At 43.9% G+C, this 9,578-nt stretch overlaps 2 protein-coding genes across 2 annotated transcripts in view; both read left to right on the top strand.

Annotated features, from left to right (window-relative positions):
• Nucleotides 1-4,530: 4,530 nt before the first annotated feature.
• PHALS_11836 (uncharacterized protein) lies at nt 4,531-6,081 on the top strand (the record flags this gene model as incomplete). Its single annotated transcript, XM_024727271.1, has 1 exon — nt 4,531-6,081. The coding sequence occupies one exon, from the start codon at nt 4,531-4,533 to the stop codon at nt 6,079-6,081; it is 1,551 nt and encodes a 516-aa protein (XP_024577864.1).
• A 907-nt stretch (nt 6,082-6,988) lies between these two features.
• The window catches only part of PHALS_11837 (Protein phosphatase 1, regulatory subunit, and related proteins), a gene marked incomplete at both ends in the record, with an annotated part of 2,823 nt that continues 233 nt past the window's right edge, over nt 6,989-9,578 (top strand). Inside the window, 5 exons of the mRNA XM_024727272.1 lie at nt 6,989-7,231; nt 7,293-7,611; nt 7,676-7,723; nt 7,779-8,922; nt 9,002-9,434. Coding sequence (XP_024577865.1) covers nt 6,989-7,231; nt 7,293-7,611; nt 7,676-7,723; nt 7,779-8,922; nt 9,002-9,434 — 2,187 coding nt within the window. The remainder of the gene's footprint in view (nt 7,232-7,292; nt 7,612-7,675; nt 7,724-7,778; nt 8,923-9,001; nt 9,435-9,578) is intronic.

Below are 9,578 nucleotides of genomic sequence, written 5' to 3' on the forward strand. Positions count from 1 at the left end.
CTTAGTCGATGCGTTCTCGAGACCTCTGGACTATGATCCAAAGTCCAGGAGCAAATGCATACACGAGTCATGTCGACAATGCGAAGATGTTCAGATGATCTGAGTGCAGGCTACAGCTACAGTGCGCAAAGAAATTGTCGAAGGGTGCAATCCTGATGAGACATGTCAGGGCTTGTTGAGGTATTTCAATGACTCTTCCAACTAAGCATTGCAAGGTCTTCCGTCTCGCACAAGATCGCGTGCTTACCATTTTGAAAACACAACGGATTGTTGCACTATGCGGTTGGACACGGATATACAGCAAGCGTTATTGTTCCAAATGACGAAGTATTGCACCATCGTCTCTTACATAAGAACTATTAGAGTCCTTCGGGTGGCAATCTCGGACGTAGGAAAAAGAAAACGTTTCTCAGTATTTCCCTAAATTACTATTGTCCACGCATGTACAAGTGGATACGCGAGAGTGTGAATTTGCGAGGACTTGAGAACATCGAGTTCCATTCAGGCCCCACTTCGGTCGTTGGTAGAGCCAACCGACAGCTGGATGTATGTAAGTATGGACTTCATATCCAAACTTCCGTGTGGCACATATGGAAGCAGTGGCTTGCTTGTGTTCGAGCCCGGTGAGTAGGATGATACACAAACACTCTTCGTCCTGTTCACGAAAGAAAGTGTCCATGACATTTTGGGCGACCTCTCCCACACGAATGACGTCGGGATCATCTTCTGACCAGTACTATCGGCTCAAGGATCGTCGTTACAAATTTTGTATGCATCCTATGGGATAATCCCTCAAGCTGTATGAGAGCTTTTACTTGATTTGATGATGGAGGTTAATCTCTCTTATTCTGCTCGAGACACTCCATTCACGAACGTATAGAATTGTTAAACCTGGCGTGTAATAAGCTGTGCTGTCACAATCAACAAGAATTTGTCTTTCTTACTAGGAAATACAAAACGAAACTAGTCCACAGGCATTCTCCGAGGAGACCACAGCTCATAGCCGTCTTTACCCAACTCAGCAAGGTTTATACCTAAATTTGCTACATACGGTTGCTTACTTATAACGTGCAGAAAAAGCAAAATTTTAATTTTTCTTGCTCCTTTCCGTCACAATTCAAAATTGATTTGAGACCGCGGCTCAGAGCAACTTTTTCCTTGCCAACCTGCTTTAACGCTTAGCAATTTTGCTCTTAATCATATTGAATAATGTCTACCCCGCACAAATGCTGTTGCAGTAGTGTAATCGCTTTAAATGAGCATCTGCTTTATAGCAGAGATTTGTTTATATATCACCAAACCGACTAAAAGTGTGGTGCATAATTCCTACGTTCATGGACTTCGAATTTTTCAACACTCATCAATATCAGATCTGGGATGAGATCAGTTATCAAGTTCAGGTCTGGCTAGCATCACATATCGATCCACGATAGCAAAATCGTGATACTTGATTTGAGTGTTCGAGATATCGCAATCGCAACAATGTGCGTAAAAAATTGCTGCACGAAGCCTCTGACTTATAATGGATCTTCAAAGCCCGGAGAGTTAGTGTCAACGCCCTAGAAAGTGAACAATAAGCTCTGTCTCTTTTAGACGGTATGACTATTTGAGGGCGGCTAATAACAAGTCTAGTATATCAAATACAGTTAAAACTTAGAGTATCGCTTCCTTTGGGGTCAAAAATTGTTTGCCTTGACCTCCATATGGTACAATATAACTCAGTTCTTTAATTTAGTTGTCTAGTATCTATTGTGACTCGACGTCAAACGAAGAAAGGGTTTTCGTCGGCACGTTGTGGGAGCTCGATCTTTTTTTAATCTCAATCGAGAACGGAGGGTTTACAGCGCGTGATTGAATGGCATTTTGTATAAAAAGCCGCAATATATTAAGGGTACTGCACACAACTAATAAGTCACTCTCTTTATTCTCAGCTTGGCTCAGATCGATGTCCCTGGCGCGGCCACAGCCCCTGCTCGCATACCAACGGATCCATACTAACAAATTTGCGACGTGATATTTACCTTTTATTAAAGAGGAGAGGAGTACGCAAGGAAGTCCTAGTTTAAGCCGCTTTTACGGTGACCATCCACGAGCACCGCTGCTATTATTGATTTCGGAAAACGGTCAGCTGACATCGTGGATATTAGAGATCTCAATTCTTAGACGGACTCCAGTAGTCCATTCTTCCCTGAACGAGTAGATGAAAGCTAAGATTACATCATAGCGTCTCGGAACACCTGTGACTCGAATGCATGCTGAGCTTTCAAATTCCTAGTGCATCAAGAAGGGCTTAACCTTTGTGTCACATTTTTGCGCGCGGCCTCCCAGCTTAAATATTGCTAGTACCACGAGCGGTTGTTATACCAAAAGCATGGCTGGGGTCAGTGGTCATTGCAACAGCCGTGTTCAGAGGGAATTCGTTTCCATCTTTTCCTCATACGGCTTAATGCTTAACAGAAGCGGTCTCGCTCTTAAGTGCTACGTGGGAGTCGGTGATAGCATGGGAAAGCGTTCAGCCGCTCGTTTCTCGCTTTCATCGTTGGGCCATCAGCTTTAATGTCTTCTAGAGAGTAACAAAAGAGAAGAGGCAATTTTTCTTGCTTGTTGATCTAGGGTAACAAAGGAAAATATGTCAACGTTCATCTTCTGTCGTTTCAAGAATTAGTCGTCAAATTAAAGGCCAGTGATACCGAGTGCAACGGGGTTGCCGTGCATCTTGCTCAGTGAATCTCCTCGTAAGCATCACTCGGGAGCGGAACACAGATTTTCAAACTATACAAACTACTAAAACTAAAATCTGAAGAGGAAATACATAGGACTCAGTCAAATTACAGTTAATGCTCCACCTCTCATCTGCACATATTTCGCGCTCCGTACTTATTTTCTATTTTGATAAGGGTTCGGTATCCCGCCAATCCATCCGCAGTCTTTGTCATAGATATAATCTATCTGATGCCCGCTGGCCTTCCGCTTGAATGTAGAGCGAATCGACAGCATAAGATTCATATTACGCGCGCCTTTTGACCCAACGGTCGAATTTCCTCAGGAGTACCGCCTACGCTTGGAGTAGCAACAGCCAGGAGGGCCCGTACTCTCCATGTATACCGTATCTAAGTTAATAGATACTGGTGTAAGTGCTGAAGACAATCGATCCCAATTTGCTCTTTGGGTGAGGGGGACACGCTGCTTCTCCGACTTACAATTTTACCTGCCACATTCAGTAAATTGACATCTGACGAGAGCGTCGTATAGTGCTTGACTTCGAAATACAAAGTACGAGCTGAATGTCGATGGTAACTGTTATCCTTTAGATTCTTGCGCTTACAACCCTGCTCATCTCCTTGAGACAGCTGGTATAACTACCGACCAAGTTTTAGGCTCGAACAAGCTCAAGCCCCGCACCATTCTCATCAAAGCAGTATTCTGAGCCTCTGCACAAATGTACGTACGCTACAGTAAGGTTCGTATCCAAAGCCTTTGACACGACGTCATGAAGCATTATCGATGGTCGTTATGACTTGGATACTTGCCGACAATCGATCTGGGCTCTTTGAGCAGGGTCATTTCATTCAAAACGATGTTGATCTCATGGTCAGCCCTGCAGCGTTGAGTCGCTCTCCGCTTCTTGGAACGGGCAGATCACATGCATGTTCTTAGGTTCATTCCAGCTACCTTAGATTCATGATCTCGAGAACAAAATCAAAAATAATGCATATATTCAATCTAACTTTTGCCTGAACACGTACCAGTCAGTCCTGAACTGACGATTTCAGGAAGATTGTCGGTTCAAACGCTCAGCGCTTTCTTGCGGCTGCTATTCGTTTGATTTCTGAGGGACAAAGTAAGCCAGACTTCGGTAAGGAACTGTATGGGAGTTATGTATAGGAGTGATGCTGGTAGCGATAGGTAACAGGTTAGATAATATCAAATGTTTATACTAGATGATGGAATCTTTCGAAAGGAACACCAATCAAACTCTATGAACGCTCAAGAGCCAATCTAACACTGGTCGTCTTCATTGTTAAACTTTGCTCTCCTGCTTCGAAGTTAAACTCAAGATGCTAGGTCGAATCTCGATGTCAAATGTTGCAATTTGGGAAGGCTTTTGCATAGTGATTATGCACTAATGTTATAGTCTACTAGTCTAATGCCTAGCTGCATCACTAGACCGTTTAAATATAATACATGACTTGGTGGAATTTGGCAAATGGTGACCACCTGCGTTACTAGCAAGACATTCAAGCAAGCCTTTACTTGTGGGTCCGAGGTTTATGGACTCAATTAGGTGTTTACGGGATAGACAGTCCCAACCATGTGTGACGCACACTTGTTCAAGTAGGTGTCGTATTATACCGCGAGCTGTTCAGCCTTTGAGTTTCCTTACTCCTCCACCTACGTCTGATGGCATCTAGACATATATTCGAGTGCCGACATTAAATTCGTATTTGACGAGTGCTGCGCACGACTCATCATTTTAAGCAAGCAGGAGCCTCTAAAGGCATTCATACTTCTCCTTTTGTGTCATTTAACATGAATTCTGTCAATTGCAAAGTGACAGTGCGTTCAGCTGTTAAGTCGTCTCCGCCTTTGATGCGTCGGCAGACTGTTGGTGATACAGACCCTAGATCAATCCGAGATCAGTCCCAAAAACGTACTGCTTCAGTCTATAAAGGCTACGCCGACACACTTTACAACGGCTTCGACGAATCGGAGGAGGACGACACAGCCGAAATTGCTGTCCTCTGTGAAGAGGCGCCGACATGGTCGACACGCCGTCGTGCCTACACAACGTCTTCAATGTCCACATCTACTCGCGTATCAAACATCCTAAATCCGCTCTGTCGGTTAACAATGCGCTGGACTGAATCATTGAACGACACAAGATCAAGTAAAGCAACAGACTCCTGTACATCATCGACTCCGAGTCAGATGGACACCCATCATCCAGTTTTGACCGTAATTAACCTAGCCAGTTCATTCTTGGATGTCGACACGGACGGAAACGACGATACAACTCGTCCGACCATTGAGAATGTAGCTCGACTGATGACCGGAACCCATTCGATCCCATCAAGTTTAACCGTCGACATGTTATCGACAGAATACGAGGCATCTCCGACTCCGCCGCACGTCCTTTTGACTAACACAGAATTTCCAAAAAACATTTTGCCGATTGTAATTGGCCACTTAGTTGAGACTGACGACGGTGATACAGCTGATGCGGTTACGAATGAGTACAGCGAAGAATCGTCGAACTACTTGGTGGACAACAGCCGTGTCTCTCACGACCCGGATCAGACTGTATGCAAAGCCGATTCGTTGCAGCGTATTATCGATAGTCAGAACTCGAAATTCTACAAAAGACATCCACATGAGAGAGCGGATGGAATAGCACATAACATCCGTTTACTTAGCCGTCTGCTAAGCCACATAATTCGTCCTTGTATAGATACAGCGCAGGGTATAGTACAAGCGCCTGATATGTCTGCCACAATGACAGCCCATCTACGCGACAGCGAGACTCCCTCTTTGCCAATGTATCATGGACTTGAGCTCCACTTGTCGTTTACAAGAGTGACAGGTCAGATCATCCAAGTCCAGGGATATCCGAAACGACGTGGAAAGCACAAGAATCCATTTTCCCGTCGTATCCGCTGCCATGCCATTTACCATCACAGTCATTTTGAGGACGGTGATACGCTTCGGATTATTGGACACAATACAGACGGGCTACTCTATGGTGGAGATTGCATCTCGTTCGCTCGTACTGACGGCACTGTGCTCCGTATGCAGAAGATATCGAAAAAGCTTACATTCAGCAACAAAGTTGATGACCGAGCCAAGTTTATCATCACGGGTGTGCCAGATCGGACGCCTGTGACCTCGGCATCCAAATTTCAGCTGCAAAGCTCATATGACCGCAAGAAATTCATGGGTTTCCTGCCATCGAGACATTCCAACAAACCAGGCTGTCTTTCCATGTATGATCACGGGAATGCTGAATCTAAAGTTGAACCTATCCTGTTCTCCAAGCGTCATCCGGAACGTGATCCAGTCTTTTGGTACGACCCCCGATCATAAGTATAAGTCCTGCCGTGATGACTTTGATTCGGCACGGTCGAAGTGCTGAGTACAAATTGCAGGACCATTTTTTGTTCGTGTGGATTGCAGTATCTTTGAGTGACATTTGACGTAAGATTTATTATAATTTCCACCTTATCAACTGGCATGGAAAATTAAGTATTCATTATATCTTAAAAATGCCCTGGATCTCATAACAACAAGCGTGTATTGGTTTAAGGCTCTAGTCGACAGATTGCTTTTCAAAGGTGTGTATATTGCACAATGTAGTTGCAATGATTGGCATTGATCTGAAGAGTATGTATGAAAAATACGTGACGTCATCTCCGCTCTATGTAGTCATTGTCATGAGACTGGTATCAATGTCTATATTCTTAACAAAAAATGAACAAATTAAACCTACCACACAGTCAACCTAAGATTCGTTTGATAACTATTCTTTCGCCGCATTATCCTCATCCTGCAATTCAAAGACATCGCCCAAAAGCTAGTCAAAACTTCAGCATTGAAAAGAAGCTCATCAAATTCTCAACGTTGTAAGCTCCATTTTGCCAATATGCTTATCACAAGCGTTTCTCATAAGTTCGACTGCTGCGCAAAAGTGCGCATGGGGTCTCACTCGCTCTGCTCCGCTTATGTTTCAGCAGGCGATGTATGTGCTTTACATCTGAAAATTGCCTGTGGAGGAACAACCATACATACCATAATTTCCTATCTAACATTCGAGGTCCCTTTTACAGAATGCTAATTAATGTATATTTATCTCTGACGAGTATTTATAGAAGACTTGTCGAGACGAAAAAACAGCGTGGCAATTGACTAGAGTATATCTAGATCCGAAGCGATGAGCACGGTCGTGTTGAGCGATATGCGCCACGAGATAGATGAAAATATTTCCAGATCTCTGATGATCAAGCAGACAAACCCTGGTACAGGCAGCTTGAAATCTGATGACGTGAAGACCAGACTTCGCATTCGAACGCTGCCACGGGAATGCAACCCAACACCAGCTTTAGGAGATATATTGAGCCCTAGTGCGTCAGGGTCGCTGTTTTCAGTATCTCCGATGAACAAGCATATCAACAAAAACAGGAGAAGGGACAGTATCCAACTCGACAACCCATTTGACGACATCACAGAAGAGAAATTAGTAAGTTGAAATGATGACATAGATAGTGGGTCTTATCATAATTTAGTTTAATTCTTGGTAGAGACAACTGTCCAAAATGTCTAATCTTGAGCGTGTGACCTCGCTGCATATCTCTATTGATTCCGAGAAACAATCAGTTGAAGTTATTGGTGAACTCTTGCCGTCACTTCAACAATTACACTTTCAGCAAAGCAGCCTTCGAAGCTTTCGGGATCTCGGCACTTCACTTCGCTCACTGCGCGTTTTGTGGGCTGCGCAATGCCAAATATCGAATTTGGACGGTATTGGAGCGCTGATGAATCTGCAAGAGCTGTACTTGCAGCACAACAATGTAAACGATGTCAGCCCTTTGACGATGCACGATGAAATTGGTATCATCGGTACGGTGCATCAAACTTAAAACAATTAGCAAGTGTGGAATTGATTACCTCTTGGGCTGTTTAGATCTCGAAGGAAATCAAATGACAGAATTTCGACAAATTGAGCAATTAGGTACAAGCTGTCGTTTACTTTTATGACTAACCTCTCCACTGAAGTTTTGCTATAGCCTTCTGCTTACAACTTAGATCATTGAAATTGGCGGGAAATCCAATTGAAACAGTTAAGCAGTACCGTCAGATTGTTGCCAATTTCTTGCCGCAACTCGTGAAATTCGATGACAAGATCGTTTGTGACAGCGAACGAGCTAGACTATCAGAATCGGAACTTGACGCCATCATTCAGATCAAAGCAGATAAATCAATTAGTGAAGCGGCAAAGAGCTTGGAGGAAATGCCGCCAGACAAGAATTTAAAGTTTTTTCAATATTCAAGCAAGACAAGTCCGCACGATCTTCGTGCCGATGACTCGGGAAGTCGACTTACCCATGGAACTGACATTGTGTTTGCTGGCAACGTTTCGAGCGCATTGCGGCGGCACCGACATGAAGCTGAGGTTGATTTTTCCCACCGTTTCTGTCAGTCTACAAGGAGCTTCTCTCACGTTTCAAGTGGTGGTGGTGGGTACTCTCGTTTTTTTTTAAATCATGAAAAATATGATCGTCATGAGACCCAAGCAGGAAGAATCTCAATTACTGATACTCTTGATAAGGCAAAAGAGCTCGATACTCAAAAGTACAAGTCGCGTGACGCACTTATCGAAGAGCTAAAGACGTGGCAGCTAGACAGTGCTGTAACGTCTCAAGTTGGCATTTGTCTTGTCGTTGAGGAAGCTATGTCTTCGGAAGATATTACATTTAATCGCAGCAAAAGTTGTCGTAAAAACAGTATCGACATTATTGCTCATAGTGACCCGCGAGTAAAGAGCGTGCCCAACTCGTCGTATGGCGTCTTGCGCCATGGGTCTCTAGTTCGAGAAGCCTTTGTTGATTATGCAAGAGACTTCAGGCCAGATTTACGTAGTGAAACAAATAAGCAGCGAGATGTAGACATTCTCGCTTTTGGAGGCAGTGGTGGTAAGCGACAGTGCTTGCCGTCAGAGACACCGAGGGCGAAAATGTTTAACTGTACCAAGGCTTTAGGACATCACCACGACTGGAATTTAGAAGTGCTTTCCCCGACTGTAGATCTTTCTAATGCGAATCGCTATTTACCCACTTCACTAAGCAGAAAACAACAACTTGAGCGTTTCTCGGTCTCTCATCAAAAAGATGTAGTCAGATCTGGCTCTATCGGCAGCGACGCTGACGACGAGTAAGTATTTAGTGAGTACGATGCATGGGTGTATATGTGTCACAAATTGCATAGTAATGAACGAATGATTGCATTTTAGCGTATATAGGTTACGCCTATGCCCAGCTATACTGACAAAAGTGGTCAGTCCAACATTAGCCCCACGAAAGATATTTTTTAACGTGGTTGAAAGTCTTCATGCGATCGAAAAGTGGCGTGACGAGCTGGATCTTAACACAAACGAAGAGGGCCTCAACTTGCGGGCAGGTCTTGAGGAAAAATGTCATGTCTCGTGCAACAACGTTGAGCTTTTTCAGGCAACCTCAGGTGCCAGGAATCAGCAAACGGCACAAAAAAAATTGGGATTACTACTTGGTCCTGGCAATCGCGAGACTGATCATAACCTTGTTTGGCGGCTGAGGGAACGACATGACCAACTTAGATCTCGAGAGGGCTTCCGATCCTATTTTTATGGTATCGAGAAAAAGCGCCTGGAAAATGTCTTACGTCAGGCCTTTGATGACCAAGACAAGGTACATCGTCGAATGCAGCTGATGACAGGTTTCTTTTTTCACGATTCTAGGGGTGATGTATCATTGCAAAGAAATTAGCGAACAAAAAGCATAATCTCTCACAAACATTATGATGTCACTGTTGTTGAAAACAATGTTACGAAT

The sequence above is a fragment of the Plasmopara halstedii genome, assembly GCF_900000015.1.
Source record: "Plasmopara halstedii genome assembly, contig: Scaffold_555, whole genome shotgun sequence".
NCBI lineage: Eukaryota > Oomycota > Peronosporomycetes > Peronosporales > Peronosporaceae > Plasmopara > Plasmopara halstedii.